Genomic DNA, 22,416 nt, shown 5'->3' on the forward strand with positions numbered 1-22,416 from the left:
TAGAGCAGTGATCTTCTCTTCCTCTCTGCAGCAGAGAGCTAAGCGCTGTCAGACCGGACCTAACCCTAACCCTGAAAAGTATTATCACCTGAAAGTAAAATTAATCATTATGTTATTAGTATTAAATACAAATAAGTATTTTTACAACTTGTATTTAGAAATACTCCGTTGTAATTATTTATGCATAAATGTGTTCATCCATTCAATGTGGCATCTGCTATAATGGGGTTAACGTATGGTATTACTTAATAATACAATACATTATAATATATGATATGATTATTACGTTTTAATTGTATTCATTTCTTATTTCATAGTTTCTCATTATTATTTTTATCACTGATCTTATTTTTGATTTTATTAATCTGTGTGAATCTGTGCTATCCTGTTTTTCACTCTCACCCTGTTGCTGTTTGAACTACTGAATAAAGGTCCATCTCATCTTCTCTTATCTTAATGTATACATTGATTTACTTCGATCTACTGTACTGTGTAAAAACACCACAACAATATTACAAAAAATATACTGCATAAAGCAAACTATTGTATTGTATTGTACTAATATTATGATTATTTAATATATAAAGACTATATATTATTGAATTACAATTAAGATAATAAGATTAGATATACTTTATTTGATCTAAAATATTGTTTTTTGTTTTGTTATAGTAGCCTGTGAAAACCATAACAAATAAGTGATTAAATGTTCTTCAGCAAACACAACTGCAGAGCTGCAAACGTTGCAAACAGACTAAGTTCTACTGTACTGTATTTGTGAATGAAGCGCCATCTCATGGTTAAATCCTGTAATTGAACAAATGGGAAAATTTGGCAACGCCCTCTAGCAATTTGGCAACGCCCCCAGCCACTGGGATCCGCTGGGTTTTTGGTTGGGACACACCCATTGGAGTCCTATCTGGAGTGCTACATCTGTATGTGACTATCGCACAATAGGGGGCGCTACTGAGCTGGTGTACAAAAGCGTACACATTTTTTGTACAGTCTGGAAAAGGTCATGGGCTGTGACGTGTGTTCCAAGTTTTGCGTCCGTAGCTCATTTTAGCGATTTTGTGACCTCGTCAAAAATGGTACATTCTCCGTTACGAGCTCCCCGTTTGAGCAGTCAACTATTCATTCGCAATTTAGCATCACATTGGATATGGGCTGATCTTGTCGTGGTTTGGAATTTTTCCGATCATTTCCCTAGGAGAAGTGTGCGAAAACGCGCTTAAAACGCACATTTTTCAAAATGGCAGATTTTATGAGGCGGGGATAATGGAAGCCATTTTGAAATATGTCCGCAATTCCATGAGGAATGTCTGTGCCAAGTTTCGGGTAGTTCGGAGAAACTATATGTGACTACCGCACAATAGGGGGCGCTACTGAGCCGTATTTGCTAAAACGTATGATTTTTTTGTACAGTCTGGAAAAGGTTGTGGGCTGTCACGTGTGTCCCGAGTTTAAAGGCCGTAACTCATTTTATCACAAAGTTATGTGTCCGTAAGTGTTTTTAACCCTTCGATTTCGAGAAAAAACTGAATAGGACACGCCCACATTAATCATTGGTTGCGACACTTTAAATCTCGCCAGTATATCTACAGTATGACAAAATATATTTATTTCGTCCATCCGTTCTTGAGGTATACATTTGTTGTGTTTTTGGCGCCCCCTATTGTCCAAAATGAACATGATTTTGTGTGCCTATTCCCCAAGACAGATTGAACCTATCCACCGAAATCTGTGATATTTGGATACATTTCGGATGAATTGTGAGCATTTATGTCTAGGCCACACCTTTTTGCTAATACGTTTCGATTGATGTCGGCCACATTTTTCCACACCTCGTGCTCATTTTCTACGGTAATGTGTTTGACCCTCCGATGCTGTACACTAAGTTTGGTGTTGAAAATAAAAAAAAGGAAATTTAAGTTAATATTTCACTGGTTTTCACATTATGCTAATTTGGAGAAAAAAAAGAAAGTAGGCAGAGCTTCGGGATACGAGAGGATAATATGTAGAGCAGCTCCACCCGGATAAGTGTGCCAAATTTCAGGTCCGTCAGACTTACGCTGCGACTATGTACATTTTTCGTAAACTGAATTTTCACAGGTGGCGCTATGTTGGCGCTATGTTGGCGCTATGTTGGCGCTATGTTGGCGCTATGTTGGCGCTATGTTGGCGCTATGTTGGCGCTATGTTGGCGCATGTTGGAAATTTTGCACCCATCAACTCCGGAATGTAACATTTTTCACCCGTCCTGGCGGCATTGCCAAATGTCGCTACATGAATAGTGTCGTAACCCCCTCAAAAACAGGTCCAATCCCCAGACTATGAAGAATTATAATAATAATTATATGCATTACAATAGGTCTTCGCACACTTCGTGCTCAGGCCCTAATTATGTTATAAATAATTATTTTTGCAGTGATTTGGACCAAACAATACATGTGGCTGGGGGATTTATGCATTTAGTCTTTTTAGCCCACATCTTTCCATTGCTCCTGTAATGTGCTTTTGGAGGTGGGGCGTTCCCTCCATGCGCCTCTTTATACACAATATAGACAAAAGTATTTGGCCACCTACACATTACACCTACAGGAGCTTTTATGACATCCCATTCCAAATTCTCAGGCATTAATTTGAAGTTGGTCCCACCTTTTGCAGTTATAACAGCTTCCACTCTTCTGGGAAGGCTTTCCCTGTGGGAATGTTTGCACATTCATCCAGAAGAGCATTTGTGAGGTCAGACACTGATATTGGACGAGAGGGCCCGTTCTAGTTCATCCCAAAGGTGTTCAATGGGGTTGAGGTCAGGGCTCTATGCGGGCCAGTCAAGTTCTTCCACACCAAATTCATCCAACCATTCCTTTATAGACCTTGCTTTGTGGGGCACAGTCATGCTGGAACAGAAAAAGGCCTTCCCCAAACTGTTTCCACAAGGTTCGAAGCCTAGAATTATCCAAAATGACTTGGTAAAACTGGAGTGGCCTAGGCCAACCCCAGAAAAACTACCCCATAGCATTATCCCTCCTCCACCAAATTTTACAGTTGGCACAATGCAGTCAGGCAGGTAACGTTCTCCTGGCATTCACCAAACCCAGACTTGTCTATCAAACTTCCAGATAGAGAAGCGTGATTGGTCACTCCACAGAACACGTTTCCACTGCTCCAGAGTCCAGTGGAGGCGTGCTTTACACCACTCCATCCAACGCTTGGCATTGTGCTTGGTGATGTAAGGCTTGATGCAGCTACTCGGCCATGAAAACCCATGAAGTTCCCACAGTTTTGGTGCTGATATTAGTATATATATTAATGCCAGAGCTGGTTTGGAACTCTGCAGTTATTGAGTCAGCAGAGCTTTGGCCACTTTTATGCACTACGCGCCTCAGCCACATAGCTCACCATGGTCATGTTGCCACTGAATCCAGATTCTGAGCTATGCTTCTCCCTCAATTTGGATGGCTTCATGACAGGTGGTATGTCCGGCTTGTTCTGGCGAAGAGTCCCAACAATGGTCAGGTTCTTCTCAAGGAGCTTCTCAGCCAGAAGGATACTGGTGAAGAAGTTGTCCATTGTGATATATAATAATATTGTACACTAGCAGCATTTGGCCAGTTCCTCCTGTGTAATTTGACATAAAATGAACTCTCTTCCTCACTAGTAATGGATGACAAGGTCAGGTAATGTTCAAATATTATGTACAGTTATCTTTCACAAGATATCAAATATCTCCTTAGGTAAAAGAAGTGTAAAATTAGACTTGGCGTGGGAAAAGTTGACCACGGTTAACATGTTCCTAACTGCAATCGTTTACAAATAAAAGCTTCCTATCAAATTCCAGAGTGAATACATGTTTGGTCCAAATCACTGCTAAAATTATTATTTATAACGAAAGTATTATTATAATATGTATTTTTTTCATTTTTATCACACTTGCATACATGGGTCATTTTTTACCCATGTATGTAAACCTGATGTAGAAATACAAAACCAGTTTTAGTTCCTAAATTAAGAAAGGGAGAATGAAAAAATATAGCTAAGAAACACATTTAAGGTCAATACGGGTCATTTTTTACCCATGTTGTCCCTTAGAAGGGTAGTGATACAAAAATGATTTTTATTCAAAAATTAAGAAAGGAAACCTGAAAGTAAGAAGCTGTGATGATCATAAACAAGTTAATTGAGGAATACCTGGCATTTTGAATTGTTAAAGTAATTTGTTGCAAAGATATTTACAATTAAAACTCACTCGGGTCACTTTTGACCCATGTTGTGCATCAAAGGGTGCAGAAGAAAAAAACACACTGATTCGGATGAGTAACTCTCTTAATTAGTATCTCAAAAAATGTAACCACAATTAAATTGACTCAGTTGTGTTTGCTTGCAGATTTTTGGGGATTTGAAGGACGACCGCATGGCCATGGGTTTCAGGAAAGCTCTGAACAAGAAAGAAGGCATCCTGGCCATCGGGGGCACCAGCGAGATCTCTAGTGAAGGAACTCAGCACTCAATCTCTGGTTAGTAAAGCTACACTTAAACTAATAGAATGATATGTTAGTGTACTCTGTCCAATATCATGACAGAAGGGATCTGACTCTTAACTGAACTGTATTTCAGAGCAGGAACGCTACGCCTTCGCCAACTACATCAACTCTTCTCTGGCGGAAGATCCTGACTGTAACCACGTCCTGCCCATCAACCCAGAGACTGAAGCTCTGTTCAAAGCAGTGTCAGATGGCGTCATACTCTGGTAAACCTTAAAGGGGACCTATCATGCAAAATGCACCTTTGTACGTCTTTTATACATGAATATGTGTCCCCGGTGTGTCAGGGAACTCACCAAGTGTCAGAAAACACAACCCTCTCTCTTTTCTTCCATACCCCAAATCTCTAAAAACGGGGCTGCAACGGATCTGATACAGACTGATACAGATTTGAAAATAGTCTGACGTCAGTGACTAGGAGCTCCGCCTATATGGGCAACTCTCCACCAATCAGGGGAATGAGAGGTTGCCATGGCATGGTAACAGCATGGTAACATGACGCTCTTAACTCGGCCCCCTCCTTTGCAGGGGGGCGTGTTCAGCAGCAGTGCATGCAAAGACAGGGGTGGAGGAGAGCAAAATAGAGTGAAATGAGGCATGGCTAAAATGCATGATCTGTTTGGTATTTTGAAAAAGAAAACGTATAAATATACCGTATATAGGTATGGCCCTACAATATATTATTCAAATATAGCATGATAGCTCTCCTTTAAGAAGTCCCTGCCCAAACCCTATCAATAACACTAACGCATCACTTTCGTATTACTTGTTGTGATCCATCCTTTAAAAAAAGTGTATTCTTAATCGACGGGGCCTTGTCCGTTACCTTTACCCACTTTTCAGTCTGATTTTGAGGCTTTGTACCAGACTATTATGCTCATATGTTTTTCTCTCATGTTGTTTTTGCAGTAAACTCATCAACCTCTCTGTTGCTGACACCATTGATGAGAGAACCATCAACAAGAAGAAACTCACAGCTTTCACCACACAGGTTAGTTAGTTGCTTAACTAGATTTTCCACTGCTTATGTTGTTTTTAGTGTGATTTAACTTCATTGCATGTATCTTTGAAAACTATTCAACTATCAAATGTGGGATACAGTAGCATATTGTGGCTGTTAAAAGATATAGAACAAGGAAGGCAATTTTCAAATCATTTATTTAACGGTGATGCCACCTTTATGTCTAAAACTACATCACTGATTTTACATTACTTCCATGAATGTGACACATATTTTGGCGTCTGTCGTCCATCAGGAGAATCTGAACCTGGCTTTGAATTCCGCCTCGGCCATCGGCTGCCAAGTAGTGAACATCGGAGCTCAGGATCTGAAGGAGGGGAAACCTCACCTGGTGCTCGGACTGCTCTGGCAGATTATCAAGATCGGACTGTTCGCTGATATAGAGCTGAGCCGCAACGAAGGTGTGTACAAACACACACAGTCACACTAGCCTGTTGACACAAAGCTAAAAGTAATGTGCCAAAACAGAAAAACTGCAAATGACAAAATCAGTCAACATGAAACATTTGTGGCATTAAATTCAAAACTTACAACAAAGAAATGTTAATTATTGGCATAGAGTGTTAACCAGACCCATGCTTGTTTTTCCATGTGCAGCGATAGCGGCGCTGTTGGAGGAAGGGGAGAGTCTGGAGGACTTGATGAAGCTCAGTCCTGAGGAGCTGCTGCTGCGCTGGGCCAACTTCCACCTAAAGAAAGTCGGAATGTCCATATCCAACTTTTCCGGAGATATTAAGGTAAGGAAATGTCTGAACCTCTCACCAAGCCTGGTGCAGGAATGAGTCCTTAAAACCTGGACATTTGTTGGCACTTTAGCACTTCAAGTTACCTTGTTTCAGAGTAAATAGGTTTGTTTGAGATGAGCTGCGGCTCGCCTCGAAAGTAGACAAGAATAGCCGATTGCAGCCGGGGGAGGTCTCAAAAGCTTGCCTGTAGTCGGACAGCTCGGAGTCGGCTTGACTCGGTTTGCATTTATAAAGAATGCACAAATGTGTTTAATCGTTAATGTCAGATATGTACTAAGTAAATACATTTGTTCCTGCTCAAGATTAGATTCAACTTTATTGTTATTGCACAGATTACAGGTACTGAGACAACGAAATGCAGTCGGACAAAGTAGGCTCGTTTGAGATGAGCGAGACCGACGCAGACCTGCGCAATTGCGACCGCCGTCTTGCTAGTGCGTTGCATGATGGTTAGCAATTTTATCCGACTTGCTCTGGAGGCTCGCCCACATGAGACGCTGAAATCTCACGGGACAAAGACGCCCGCAGCCTTGAGAGCGAGGCGGAGCAGTTCCTCTCCACGGGCTGCAGAAGCGAAATGCTTGATGGGAAACGACTCGCTGGTATCTCGAGCTGAGCGCTCATTGGTGGTTTTTACCCCATGCTGGTGATGAAACTCTCCAATTGGCTCCGCAAAAGTGTTTTAGTGTTTTGTGTCAGTTTTACGTCGCCACTTCTATTCCCATTTTTCATCATTGTTCCACAATGTTTATCATCATGAAATTAATATCTATATATTTTATACTATACTTGCACTGCTTACCGTTTTCATACTTTATATATCTTAGCATATTCATACACACTGTTCATACTGCTCTCAGGCTGCTGTGTATATATAGTGTATTCATACCCCTCACTGTTTATTCATCATTCAATTCATTCTATATTTTATTCTGTAGGTTGTGTACATTACTTTTCACTTTACTGCTTGTTGCACCTGGTTAGAAGCTAAACTGCATTTCGTTGTCTCAGTACCTGTAATCTGTGCAATAACAATAAAGTTGAATATAATCTTGAGCAGGAACAAATGTATTTACTTAGTACATATCTGACATTAACGATTAAACACATGTGTGCATTCTTTATAAATGCAAACCGAGTCAAGCCGACTCTGAGCTGTCCGACTTCAGGCGAGCTTTTTGAGACCTCCCCCGGCTGCAATCGGCTATTCTCGTCTATTTTCCAGGCAAGCCGCAGCTCATCTCAAACAAGCCTAATTACTAACCATCATGCAACGCACTAGCAAGACGGCAGTCGCAATTGCGCAGGTCTGCGTCGGTCTCGCTCATCTCAAACGAGCCTAATAGCTTAGACCTAACAGGTGGTTAATTGAATCTACCGATGTTGTCACATTGACATTAAAGGACATCGTGCATAGAAGACATAAGCGTGTGAAATAATTTTACAAGTTGCCAGCTTATTCGTGGTGAAATTAAAGTAATTGGACCCTGGTGTAGTTCGGATTTTAGCTGTAAACTTCTGCCGATTTAATCTCAGCTTCAAAAATCATCCTTCTGAAGAAAACAGTATCATAATCTTTTGTTTGAAAGCTTATTTTCTGAAATAATCAAAATTCCAATTGAGAAATCATATTGTCTTTTGTTGAGGGAACCAGTGTGAAGCTAACTTCCTGGTAAGCCTACAAACATATGCTATCTGCAGTGCGAAACCCCCACTGAAACTCTCAGGGTCTCACCTGTGTCATATCTTGTTTTTTTCTGCCATTGTCTTTGTGTTAAGATTTTAGTTTTATGGACTAAATATCTTTAGTATTTTGTCTCATCTCACTGAGTGTCTATCTGTTTGTGTATCTGTTATTCAGGACTCCAAGGCGTACTTCCACCTGCTCGAGCAGATTGCTCCAGACGGCACCCAAGAGGACGTTCCACGGATTGAGATCGACATGAGTGGTGTTTATGTAAGTTGTTGAGCCATTCGTTTTATGTAATATGCAAGTTTTCGTCTTAAAGAAGCAAAGTCTAATACTGTATGTATGTTAATTAATGTATCTTTTATATTTTATTTAGTCTTTAATTACTCAGATATTAGGAGAAACAAACATGCCACAGAAAGTGTTTTACAATGTTACGATGTCTAACCCTAACTCTAACTCAAATGGATGTCATGCATGCCAAATGCCAGTTTACCCAACCCAATATACTGTACATGTGTGTGTGTCTCCAGGAGAAGGACCTCAGTAAGAGAGCGGAGTGTATGCTGAAACAGGCCGACCGCCTCGGCTGCAGACAGTTTGTGACGGCAACTGATGTCGTGAGCGGGAACTCAAAGCTCAACATGGCCTTCGTAGCCACGCTCTTCAACAAACACCCGGCTCTCACCAAACCAGAGAACCAGGAATGGAATCTGGAGGGTAAGCATGGACGATAATCTCCCTCGCACTGATACATTACTCACGTTCAATCCATGGAGGTGTAAAGAGAACTGGACTCAGCTTGGAGGCGGGGCATCGTTCATGCCTTTGAAGTTTCTCAGTGGCGCATGAAGCCTAAATGGCCTGACTTGAGAACATTAATCCTGATCATCCAGGGTTTTGGGCCCATAATGCACCTCATTTTCGCTAAGCCTCGCCTCCAATCGCTTCATCACTAGGCCCAGTCAAATCAATGGAGAGGGAAAATAACTCTAATAATTTATATAAATAAGGGCTGACAAGGGGTTGTTTAATAAAAACAATTATATATATGCTGATTTACACACATCTCTTTCCCAATTTAAGTCAATGGGAAAAGCCAAGCCCTCAGAAAGCTAATTTTTGTATTAGCCAAACCGTGGTACTACAACTTCCGTGATTTCGTTGGGCCTAAAAATAAGTTTTGCCATTGACTTACATTGGGAAAGAGACGTCTGTAAATCAGTGTATAATTGATACTGCGTATTGGAGGTGAGGTTTAAGCAAATCACAAGTGCGCATGCTCTATGGGCCCCAACACAGTTACTATTGCTCTCTTGATTCAGGCCATTTTGGCTTCATGCGCCACTGAGAAACTTTCTTAGGATTCACCAGGGTCCCGCCTCCAACACTGTATCCAGTTCTCTTTATACATCCATGGCTCCTTCATGCAGTAAATATAACTTCCTGTGCAGCCCTGAGTCTGAGTCTTATATCATCTCTGAAGGTGAGACCAGAGAGGAGAGAACCTTCAGGAACTGGATGAACTCTCTGGGAGTGAATCCTCATGTCCACCATATCTACGGGTCAGTACCCCTCTGTGTGAAGGGACTTTAGCTTTGTGTTGACTGTCACTGTTTAAATGCATGCATGTGTGTTATAATGCAGGGATCTGATGGATGCCATGGTGATCCTCCAGCTTTATGAAAGGATTAAGGTGCCAGTGGATTGGGACAGAGTCAACTTGCCTCCATTCAAGGGAGTAGGAGGAGGACATTTAAAGAAGGTACACGTACATACTACCTTCAAACTCCTACTGAAGTCAGGATACAATTAAATGAAGTATGAATGATTCATCCTCAAAATGTATTATTAAAGTGAATGTATCATACATGTTTACAGATATTGTATAACTTGTATGATTAGGGAAGTCTCGATAAAAAAAAAAGGTTGATATTAATAATATTGAAAATCCACAGTTCTCGATACGTTAAAAAAACAAAACAATATATCCCATGTGCTTCAAACTAAAATCCTTTATTTTTGTTTGCATACTGTTTTTTTATTTTGTAGTTAAATATCTCTAATATCTATTTTATTTTGTTGAAAAAGGTTCTCCTCTAAAGATTACAATTGTACACGTCATGATAATGTTTTGATTAACCTTCACCGAGTATCAACTTTAACTGGAGAGAGCTTGAACGCACCTTTACGTAATCTAATGAAACCTCTGTTCACCAGCTGCTAACAGCTAATGCTAACTTAATCACAATCAGGAAAAAGTCTGTCTTTCGAGTGCAATCCTAAAAATTGTATTTCTACCATCCCGGGACAACATCTTATCCCTCACATTAGCTTAGAAAAAACAGTCCAGAGTAGGTTCGAAGTTTCCGTCCTCTTGACTTCCCTTGTGAACCAACAATGTAAACAAGGGTTAGAGTCAATACATTAAAAACGATTCAGATCTAATTAAATATGGTTATGTTCCAATTACATATTATGGTTGGGACTGGGAGGTTCAAATACCCTAAGTTACTCTAAAGCAGTAGCCACTACATAAAGTGTGTCTGATATAATTTTGAAAAGGTGATATAGTCATTTTTCTAAACGTGTGTGTGTGTGTGTGTGTGTGTGTGTGTGTGTGTGTGTGTGTGTGTGTGTGTGTGTGTGTGTGTGTGTGTGTGTGTGTGTGTCCAACAGAGGGAAAACTGTGCCTATGCTGTGGAGCTGGGAAAGACGAAGGCTGGTTTCTCTCTGGTGGGAATTGGAGGACAGGACCTGTACGATGGCAATCCAACTCTCACTCTGGCTCTGGTGTGGCAGCTGATGAGGAGGTGATTTAATCTCTCAACAGTGAAACTTCACTTTTTCACGTGCTTATTGACATTATTTTTAGAAAATCACCAGAAACTAGAAAAAAAAACACTTTCAGACTCTAAAGATTTGAGTTGCTATACAGGCTGAAGCAGGTAGAGGGCGCTGAAAGGCTATCATTTCCAACATGTTAATTCCTTTTAGTGATGCCATAGAGAAAACAACCTCACTCAGAAATACTCCGCTTTGTGATAGAAAGCAATCGGGTTTATGGAAAAATGTAGCATTGATTTTGTACGATTTTTTGTTAGGTTACCAGCCAAAATGAGTTTCTCCTTCTACATCAGTTACAGCTAGATATTATCAAATGTTGTACTGTAATAAAGTCCCTAACTATTTCAGTAAATGATTTTACCCCAAGCTCCATACTTCACCAAAAGTATGATTTGATTTGATTGCTGATATTCTAACGTATGCTCTTATAATCCCTGCAGGTACACGTTAAATGTTCTGGAGGACCTGGGAGAAGGAGAAGTAGCGGGAGATGAGTTGATCATTTCATGGGTCAACAAGACGCTGGCTGAGGCCGGCAAGAGTTCCTCTATCAAAAGCTTTAGGGTCAGTTTGACTTTAATATCTACTGTAGCCCTTCTTAGGGTAAATTTGGCTTATAATAAGTCCGAAGTAAACAGTCAAGCTAGAACACATTCACAGACCCTTTAGCATTCTTTTCTATCACACTTTAGATCCAAAGTCCTGGCTTGAAAATTGTAAAATTATAGTTCAATTTTTTCCACCAGAGTAATCAGGTCTGTCACGTTTGCAATGCTTCTTTCTTTGGTTTCTACTAGTGTTAATGCTACTGTATTATGTGTTTGATGTAATGCATCACAACCTGATCATTGACATGTCAGAGACTGTGAAAAAACACAGCTCTTTGTTTACCAAAAATAATGAAATTGTTCACAGTTTTATTTTAAAGAAGCAGTAGTGCTCTGTTAACAGCCTAGTTGTTTTGAGTGTATTTGTCATTATGTAGAGTATACAAGTGTGACGTGTGTGTGTGTGTGTGTGTGTGTGTGTGTGTGTGTGTGTGTGTGTGTGTGTGTGTGTGTGTGTGTGTGTGTGTGTGTGTGTGTGTGTGTGTGTGTGTGTGTGTGTGTGTGTGTGTGTAGGATAAATCCATTGGTACCAGCATGCCGGTTCTGGAACTGATCGATGCCATCCAGCCGTCCAGTGTGAACTTTGAACTGGTTCAAACAGGAACTCTGTCAGAGGAAGACCAACTCAACAACGCCAAGTAACCGCCGCCTGCTTTCCTCTGACTGTGGCTGGGTTTAAGCTTCACATTAGATCTGTGAAAAAACCTTCAGCCTGCAGTGGGATATTATTTAGTGCTTACTATGTATGGATAAAATAAAACATAGGGAAAAAAAAAAAAATATATATCTGTGCTCAGGATTTTTGAAATACTCAAAATAAAAATATCTTAGCTTAAAGAAGTGATTATTAAATGATAGGTCCAAAACACAGAAAAAAGGCTAGATTGAAACACAATTTCCCAGATATTTTCATTTTTATATTGTTGTGTCTCATTTCCATTATATAAAGGTGATTAAAACATATATAATTATTGATGTGTATTCACAGATATAAAACCGATAATATAAACTATATAAGATTGTATTTTGCGATTGGAACACTATCAAAAATATGTTAACTATAAAGAGAAACAAACATTTAAAATAATATAAAATAAAAAAAATTACCCAAATAAAAAATGATGTATAGGAGAGAAACGAGTCAGAAGTCAGCACTCTTTTTACTTTTCAGTGGCTATAACTTTGAAAGCTCACATGGTACATCTAACATGCATTTGCTGCAAATACAAGTAGCAAGATAATACAATGAATGTCACAGCTATAATTTGTTGCCATAGCGATCCTAACTATGACCCTTTCCTGCACCAGGTATGCCGTTTCCATGGCGAGGAAGATTGGAGCTAAAGTGTACGCCCTGCCTGACGACCTGGTGGAGATCAACCAGAAAATGGTGATGACCATCTTCGCCTGCCTGATGGGGCGAGGCATGAAGAGGGCTTAAACCACACACACACACACACACACACACACACACACACACACACACACACACACACACACACACACACACACACACACACACACACACACACACACACACACACACACACACACACACACACACACACACACACACACACACACACACACACACACACACACACACACACACACACACACACACACACACACACACACACACACACACACACACACACACACACACACACACACACACACACACACACACACACATTTTGCTTGTGTGACTGGATTAGACATGAAGAGATGAGTTGTGTTGTTTAGTTTTTTAAAGCGGTTATTCTGCATTAAGCCAAAATAGAAGTATCACTTTAGTCGTCTTTTGTGAATTCCGTTGTCAATAATCAATAATGACACCTGTGTATGTTGACACAAACAATAATGATCATGTTTGGGCTCCAAAGGACTTTCAATTTTCAAAATGGTTGCGGAATTTTGCAGAAAGGTGAGACTTCTATAACAGCTACCTGGTAAATATGAGTTTTTTATGAATCTCAGTTTTGCTTTAACTGATTAGTAGTGCCACATTAAAGGAGTACTGCTCATAGTTATGAACATAATTGTGAATGTGTTTGTCTAGACTGGGTCTGCCCAGTGCATTCTGGGAGGGACTCCTGCCCCGCTATGACTCTGTTGAGGGGTAATTCTGTCCATGAAATAAATGAATACATTAAGGTTTTTTTTGTTATGCAAAGGCAGTGTCACATGGGGATTTTAAGACAATAATCACTTAGACCTCGCAGCCCTGTACATTATTTTATTTGTTTCTCCTATTAATGTTATTTCTTAAACTGTACTGACAGGACTAACATTTCCCCGGCTGCATTGCCTTTAATCTCCCCATGTGTCACACCTCATGATCGTCCTGCTGTATCTCCAAATGTGCCAGCCAAACCACCAAATGAGCATTAAATGAACCTAAGCCATAAAATGATATTCCTTACTGAATACCTTTTGGCCTTTTTTGTATACTCCCAAAGCTGTGCAGGATAATATGAAGTGCAATGTTTTCACACTGGAAGATCTTTAACTCAGTATATTATGAAACAACAAATCCGGGGGTATTAAATTGTTTAAAAAAATGCATAAGAACCCTTAAAATTGCATTATTTGCACCTTTAAAATTCCCTTAAAACACAACCCTAAAACAGTTGATTTGATAATTAGTGAGAATTTATTTTCTACATTGTGGACATTGCATTTCTAACTTGTCAAAGCTGCTACTGCTAAATATGAACTCAATACAAGACATTATAACAGAAGAGAACATCTACATTTCCATGAGCTGTTAAAACTGGTCCATGTTTAAAATGTCAGGGAACATGTGTTTGTTGCTGACAAATATTGTTGTCCTAATGTCGCGGGTCCATTTGTGGATATGTTAAAAAGTGATCCAGGTTTGATGCTGCTGATGTTCACATTCCACTTTTGTTCAGTTTTTTCTTGTATACATTTTCGATTGGCCCTCTGGAAAGCCACTGTTGGCATAAATGTTGCTTCACATGATAGCAATACTTTTAATACTCAGTGTGTTTGAACATCTCGATTATGTTCAATAAAATAATTGTTCCATACATGTTTGTTCATTTTTGTCACTGTTTGTCTTGAGGGCGACTTGATAATTCAATATTAGAGTTATAATGGACTGTAGATTTACTTCAAAGTATACCATAATTAAAAAATGTTTTTACAATTTACAGATTAATCCAGAACTTCTCAATTAGAGAGAATGAGAATTGCCTCAGCCAATGTTTTTCAAAACAGAGTATTTTACATACATGTACTTCAAAATCTCCACTACAATCTGCCTTACCTTTTTTGCTATACACCAATGTATGTGGTAAATATGGGCTGCTAGGCAGAATCAGCCCGCTGTGCTGAGCAGCAACAGAGACGGATCGGCTGGGTTGATAAGGGAAAGAAGGCTGTTGCCATGTCAACACTGTGGCTGATATGACATAATGATGGTGGTGTGGATATTAGCAGTCTTAAGAGGCAGCTGTTGAGTTTAAGGGATGTGTCCTGGCTCTAATCCACCAATTATTTGTGCCATTCAATCTTAAACCCAGATCCAGGCTTTTTCTACCAAGATCTGGCCTTTTCTACCCAGATGTGTTCTTATTCTACCAAGATCTAGTCTTATTCTTCCAAGATCTGACATTATCGTTTACATTTTACCAACATCCATTCTAATTCCTCCAAGATGCTGTCGTCTTCTACCCAGATCTATTATTTGTCAACCAAAATCTTGCTTTTTCTACATAAATACTGTCCTATTCTTACAAGATCCTATATTTTCGAGAAAAAAAAAAACTCTTCCTCTTTCCATGTAGATACAGTCTTATTCTAACAATATATAGTCTTATTTTACCAAGATCCAGTCTAATTCTACTAAGATATGACCTCTTTAACCCAAATATGGTCTTTATTTTACCAAGATCCATTCTAATTCCTCCAAGTTACAGTTGTCTTCCACCCAGATCTAGTATTTTTCTACCAATATACGACCCTTTTTACCCAGATACAGTGTTATTATATCCAGATTTGTCCTTATTTCTCAGGGATGCAGATGTTTTCTATCCAGATCTGGCCCTATTCTACCAAGATCCAGTCTTTTTTTTTATCAATATGTTTATTGATTTTCAGCATACAAAAAAATCACATACATAGGACGAAGACATAGAGCCAAAAGCAATACATACATATACACAGGACAACTACATTACATTAAAGAAAAAATAACAACACTAAATTAAATTGGTACATACAACAAGGGCACTTTAATACATCGCAACCATCCAGTTTTCCAGCAATAGGACCCTATTTCTGCAGAGGCTATCACAGTAATTTACATTTTAACATATTATAACATATTATCCTGCCCCATGTTCGTTCAGAAATTGAGATAGGTCGTTGTTCTTGGTATAATGTATAAAACGTCCCCAGACCTTCTGGAACAGTTCTTGTTTGTCTTTGAGAATGTAAGTGATTTTTTCTAAAGGCAGACATAAAGAAAGTTCCCTAAACCACTGTGCAATACTAGGTTTACCCAACTTTTTCCATGTTAAGGCAATCACTCTTTTTGCTTGTAATAAACAGATATCTATACAAACTTGTTCATAACGCTGTATGTTATGTCCATCCGGATATAGGCCAAGTACGAACATTTTTGGTTCCAGCTTTAAGCTGATCAATAAAATATTCTGTACTGTTACCCTAATCTCTTCCCAGAATTCCTTTATTCTTGGACATACTCATAGACAATGGAACAATGTGCCTTTTTCTTCCCCACATCTGGTGCACGTGTCTGGGATATTAGCATTAAATGTATTCAGTTTTTTTCTGGTGTAATATACACTTTCATTAGCCAATTGTATTGCAGAAGCTTTAGACGCGTATTACCCATCTGTGTTTGGGGCACCTTACAAGCTGTGCTCCACTGTTCCAATGTTAGATCTTCCTGTAAGTCAGTTTTCCAGGCATTAAGTCTAGAGTTCGAGGATTCTGGGGAGAACGCCAGCAGGAGATCATAGAATTCAGATATGATGCCCTTCCCAAAGGGTTTTTTAATTAAAACTGTATCCAATATAGACAGAGGAGGGGCCAGCATGAGTCGATCCTGATTCGCTCCAACAAAGCTCCTGAGTTGCAGATATTTTAAAAAAATGCTTACGAGGGATATCGTATTTACTGAAAGTTCCTCAAATGATAAAAAAGTTCCCATTATAACTTCCTAACATGTCTTTTAACTGTCCCACCCCCTTTTCAGCCCATAGTCTAAAACCCCATCGGCATTCCCTGGCGCAAAACGAGAAGAAGGTTCGTTCATATATTTTTGAACCTCCTGCCAGACACCAATCATATTTTTAACTATAGGTGTAGTTTTTTTTAAGGTTTTTAGGGTTATCAGAATATAGATAAGTGGGAAGTGGGAGCTTTAAGGAGCAAGACTCAACATCCCTCCACGCCTGAGGCCTCTCCTCTGCAATGTAAAATGTTTGGCTGTAAAATTACAGTAAATTACTGGCTACTTGTTGCATGGAATTCACAGTAATTGACTGTAAATATTTCACAGTAATTTACTGTAGATATTTTACAGTTAATTCGAATAAAAGTACGACTAAATACTGTGACTTTACAGTTGCCATGCCCATGGAATTACTGTGATATAGCAGTACAGAGCTGTGGTATTATGGTACCTTGCTGTACATAAATTACAGTAATTAATTGTATTTTCACACTTTTACTGTAGAAGTAATGCAACACAGTAGCCAGTAATTTACTGTAAATATAAAAATGTAAATAATACAATATTATATTGTAAATCTGACTAGTTAACTGGGATTTTACCATAACTACACAATTCAATCAGCTCAACCAACAAAGAAAAACAAAGAAAATGCCCATTTTAACTTTGTATTACTCCATTGAAGTGCAAAGTGCATTTCACAGTGTCTTGGACATGTTGTTACAGCCCCAACCTCTACTCCGCGATAGTGGCTCGTGCTGAGATCCACAACATGAAAGAATACACGCAATAACCGGTACTTGGTAACGAGCATTTATTAATAATCAGCCGTTTGCTCACACAAGCGAAATGGGAAACAAAAAGAGGTCTGGAGGACTGGCCAAAAGGAACAAACAGAAGGAGGGAACCCGAGCCAGCCACACCACGGGCCGTAGGACCCAGAGCTTCCCCCCCCCCCCGACCAGAAATCAATTATGAATATATATATATATATATCAATTTCGTTAGCCGCGAAAACTGGACTACCAGGTCCTCCAGGCTAAACATAATCACATCTGCAAAAATATGGCCTACAGCTCAAAATGGCAAAGAGGTAAGGAGAGTGTCTCCCGGCGTTAGGATAGGCGAGACATCCTTCTCCTCCAGCTTCTCTTTATATATACACGGCTGAGTGGAATTTGGAACACCTGGGCAGAGGCGGAGCCAGGGGCAGACCAGGTGCACCTGGGCAGAGGCGGAGCCAGGGGCAGACCAGGTGCACCTGCGCAGCAGGGAGACAGAAAAGAAAACAAGGAGGGGAGCACATGTCTACACAGATATCCACTCGAAGTCAACAATTTTCTGAAGAATGTGCTGACATGGGGGTTTAAATTGCCATGCCTCTTTTTGGCTTTCGAGCCCGTCTTGGGGTTAATGCCCAGGAAGCACCTGAAAACAATAAGCCAAGACACCAATTTCAATTTTACATAGATTTATATGTTGCATAGTTTATTTTAAGGCACATGCAGCGGTGCCACTTTCAATTTAAGTAAAACCTGCACCAAAGAAATAAATTAGTATTTAAAGCCAAGCAAGAGCGGTAAAAGCAAGAAAATCACATAATTTGTTGTGTTATCACAGAGGATGGTCTGAATACAGTAATGTACTGTGAAATAATACAGTAACATGTTGTGAAATCCTGGTAATCATTGATCCTGTACATTCACAGTAATTAACTGTGCCTGCATTGATTTCACTGTGAAATTCAAAATTACAGTATTATATTGTGAACATCACAGGTAAAGACTGTAAAGTGGTAAAACAGTAATTTATTGTAAAATATTACGGCTAAATATTGTGAAATCATGGTAATATTTTACAGTGTGTGTAATAAAACATCAATGTTCTCAGCTGAGCTGCCCAGTAGTACCACAACATGTTAGGGAACTGTAATCCTCCTCTATCATAAGGCAAGTACAAGAGAGACAAACGGAGCCTGGAGCGTCTGTTATTCCATATACAATTAGTAAACATTTTCTTCATTCTAGTAAAAAAAGCTGGTGGGGGTGGCAGGGGGATATTTTTGAAACTAATATAACAGCTTGGGGAGAACAACTATCTACAGATTTGGAAATAGACGCTATAGTCGGATTAGAGTTCACAATATCTTCCAATTTGGGAACAATCTGAATACCCAAATAAGTAAAAGTATTTACTGTTCTAAAATGGCCAGCATGTTTGGGTAGGTTAGACTTTTCCTCCGAGTTAAGGAGCATTATGGAGGATTTTGAATGATTTACTTTGTATGGTTAAACCCTTTAATCAGATCCATAAGGGCCGGTATAGAATTCTCCAGATTTCTAAGGAAGAGAATCACGTCATCAGCGTAAAGAGCTATTCGATAGTCAAACCCTCTCACATTTATGTCTGTAATCATTGTGTGCTCTCTCACAGCAATAGCAAATGGTTCAATTTGCGATTAAAAATAGAAGGGGGGATAGAGGACAACCTTGTCTACAGCCCCTACTGATCCTTATCGGCTTTGATATGATATTATTGGTAATTATTTCTGCATACATATAAAAGTTTTACCCAATTACAAAAATTCTCCCCAAAACCAAAACGGTCAAGAAGTTCAAACAAATAGGACCATTGCACCCTGTCAAAAGCTTTCACAGCATCTAATGCCAAGAGAGCTGTATCTGGCGCCCCCCTTTGGTCATGTAAAATGTTCAAAACCCGTCTCACATTGTGAAATCCCTGACGGTGACGCATGGTTGCGGTCGGATAATCCAAAAATCAGCTCCTAACGTTTAACCCATAACCCTATCGTCTATTCCTTGACCTCTGAGTGAAACGTCACGGGGTGAAGGGATAGTGGATAGGAGAATTAAAAAGGATTTAGGAGAAGAGACTGTGGTACTTTAGAGAATCCGACCGCACTTTCACTATCCGACGTGTATATGATGCACCAGCGGACGTCATATGTGTGCGTCTGCTGCCCCGGGGAAACTATGGAAACTAGTTTTCTATACAGCGGACTACAACATGGATGTAAAACTCATCTAGAGACTCTGCACCGTGCTCTGATGCTGTTGTTTTATGCTTTATGAACGTGGACAACAGAGAAACATATTCTTCATGACCAAAGTTGGAATTGAAATAAAAAAGGAAAGTGAAACTTATGCTGTCAGAGTCGTCACCCTCTCCCTCCGGTCCACATTAATACAAATGATCCCAATACGTATTATTGTATGAACTAAAGATCTTAAAATAAATACAAATGTATTTATTATAAACGTTAGTCCTTAACATCTATCACTGTGTATATCACCATTCAAACATCTTTAAAAAGTTTAACAAACCCCACACAGCTCAGTAAAGACTGTGAAATGTTGACTTTATTTGATAATTTCAGTAAAAACGTTTGTAGTGCCGAGAGATAGGGAGTCAGAGGTGGTGCAATGAAGGTGCAAAAGGGAACTTTATTTAAGAGCTATTGTCCGGTTGCAGTCCGGGAAGAAGAGAGAGAAACCAGGAGGGCACACAACATAGTAAACACATAACATGTCCGTGTGGGAACAATACCCCCAACTGTAGTTCCGTGTGTGAATTCTGTATCCCAGTGTATTAATAGGTGGTCACCACACAAGTCCCCCCAGAATTCAAACATGGCAACAAAAATAAAAATAAATAAAAATCCTTGCGTCCGTGGAGGAAGCACCACAGGGGCCGAGGAGGGCGGGGTCGCAGGTGAGGGCCGGGCCATGGAACGGGCCACGAAAGGGGGCCGCAAGAGAGGGTAGGGGCCCTAACGAGGGCACCCCCACCGGGGGTGGGCCGGAACGGGCAGTCGTAATGGGGCCGCAGTAGGTGTCGTGGCGAACCCAGCAGGAAAGAGCGCTGCCCGGCCGCAGGTGAAGACACAGCGGAAGAACGGAGCCGAATCCCAGGGAGGCAGGAGCAGTCACCCCGGGAGGAAGGAGCGCAACCCGGCCGCAGGCAGACGCACAACGGCGGCGGGCACGAAGTCCTCGGCAGGCGTCGAGGTATCCCCGGAAGAGAGGAGCAGTCTCCCCGGGAGGAAGGAGCCGTGGACAGATGAGAGGCCAGACAGAGTCCCGGAGTGCGGCACCCATGGGCCGATGGAGCATGGGCGACGTCCGGAACTGTCGAGGCGAGACGGGGTCCAGGAGTGTGCCACCCAGGCGCCGATGAAAACGTGAGTGGCGTCTGGATAGCCCCGGAAGGCAGGAGAGGCCAGACAGGGTCCCGGAGCGCGCCACCCACGGGCCGACGGCAGCATGGGCGACGTCCGGAACTGTCGAGGCGAGACGGGGTCCAGGAGTGCGCCACCCAGGCGCCGATGAAAACGCGAGTGGCGTCTGGATATCCCCGGAAGGCAGGATTGGCCAGACAGGTTCCGGAGCGTGCCACCCACGGGCAGATGGCAGCATGGGCGACGTCCGAAACCGTAGAGGCGAGATGGGGTCCAGGAGTGCGCCACCCAGGCGCCGACGAAAACGTGAGTGGCGTCTGGAACCGCCGTCGAGGTGGTGAAAAAAAGGTGAGTGTCCACACGAGGTCAACCGGCTGGTCGAACCTCCTCTCCGGCACCGTAAAAAAAATTGTTAACAGTCAGATGTTAACAGAAATACGTCGACAGCCGTTAACAACTAGCCGTTAGCCGCTAGCTGGCAGCCATGGGTAGCTGCTAGCCGTGGTTAGCCGCTAGTTGTCGTCAGCTAGCGCAGCCGGGACGTGCAGCCGCACGCCCCGAAGAAACAAGCCCACGAGGTAGCAATCGGGTTGCTGGTCGACCCAGCAGGTCGTGCATCGTCCCCCTGTTGGATGGAAGGCTGATGCAGGAATGGCGAGCAACGTCCCCAGCTCTTCTGCGGGGCACACACCGAGCCTCAGTCCGCGTGCTGGAGGCAGCCACGGACCATTCCAAAAAATCCCCGGCATTTCGAGAAAGAAACTTGAGTTCCTTTTGCCGTGTTTGGGTCCGTCCCGGAAACTTCTCGAGACTTGTCAGGGTCACCAGTGTAGTGCCGAGAGATAGGGAGTCAGAGGCGGTGCAATGAAGGTGCAAAAGGGAACTTTATTTAAGAGCTGTTGTCCGGTTGCAGTCCGGGAAGACGAGAGAGAAACCAGGAAGGCACACAACATATATAGTAAACACATAACATGTCCGTGTGGGAACAATACCCCCAACTGTAGTTCCGTGTGTGAATTCTGTAACCCAGTGTATTAATAGGTGGTCACCACACGTTCATATTTCTCTTTTTGATTATAATACTGATGAACGTTCAAAACAAAGCATTTTGGCAACTTATCACATGTTTTAAAATGCTTAATAAGCACCGTAACTTTCATGATATAATTTCTCGGTCATAATCGGTTGTTTCCGTGAACGGCCGACTGTTGTGTGACGGCAAATGCTGCGGCTGCTAGGCATTGTGGGGCAGCACTTTCTCCTCTCCTTTCGTCAAGGGAGGTCCAGTGGTTCCTAATAGAGACGTCCCGATCCGATCACGTGATCGGGGATCGGAGCCGATCACGTGATTTTCAAAAGATCGAAATCGGGAGAAAAAAATCGGGGATCGGGAGTTATTATTATTATTATTTTTTTATAAAATATTTTATTATTTTATTTAATGTTACAAAACAACAATGACCATGTTCACGTCTTAAAGTCATCCTTAGTTTTGGTTTAAAATTACACAACATCATGTATGTGTTGCT

The 22,416-nt window shown here is 41.1% G+C and overlaps 1 protein-coding gene across 2 annotated transcripts in view; it reads left to right on the plus strand.

Annotated features, from left to right (window-relative positions):
- LOC117536411 (plastin-3-like) overlaps positions 1–14,517 on the plus strand; it is a 30,141-nt gene extending 15,624 nt beyond the window's left edge. For both annotated transcript variants that reach the window (XM_034201256.1, XM_034201258.1), the window contains 13 exons: positions 4,391–4,520; positions 4,621–4,753; positions 5,457–5,538; positions 5,804–5,969; positions 6,166–6,305; positions 8,176–8,271; positions 8,538–8,724; positions 9,491–9,569; positions 9,652–9,769; positions 10,684–10,817; positions 11,292–11,415; positions 11,973–12,097; positions 12,768–14,517. In XM_034201256.1, the coding sequence (XP_034057147.1) occupies positions 4,391–4,520; positions 4,621–4,753; positions 5,457–5,538; positions 5,804–5,969; positions 6,166–6,305; positions 8,176–8,271; positions 8,538–8,724; positions 9,491–9,569; positions 9,652–9,769; positions 10,684–10,817; positions 11,292–11,415; positions 11,973–12,097; positions 12,768–12,900 (1,647 nt within the window). In that variant the 3' untranslated portion in view covers positions 12,901–14,517. The remainder of the gene's footprint in view (positions 1–4,390; positions 4,521–4,620; positions 4,754–5,456; positions 5,539–5,803; positions 5,970–6,165; positions 6,306–8,175; positions 8,272–8,537; positions 8,725–9,490; positions 9,570–9,651; positions 9,770–10,683; positions 10,818–11,291; positions 11,416–11,972; positions 12,098–12,767) is intronic.
- The last annotated feature ends 7,899 nt before the right edge of the window (positions 14,518–22,416 follow it).

Source organism: Gymnodraco acuticeps, unplaced genomic scaffold (genome assembly GCF_902827175.1).
Source record: "Gymnodraco acuticeps unplaced genomic scaffold, fGymAcu1.1, whole genome shotgun sequence".
Classification (NCBI taxonomy): domain Eukaryota; kingdom Metazoa; phylum Chordata; class Actinopteri; order Perciformes; family Bathydraconidae; genus Gymnodraco; species Gymnodraco acuticeps.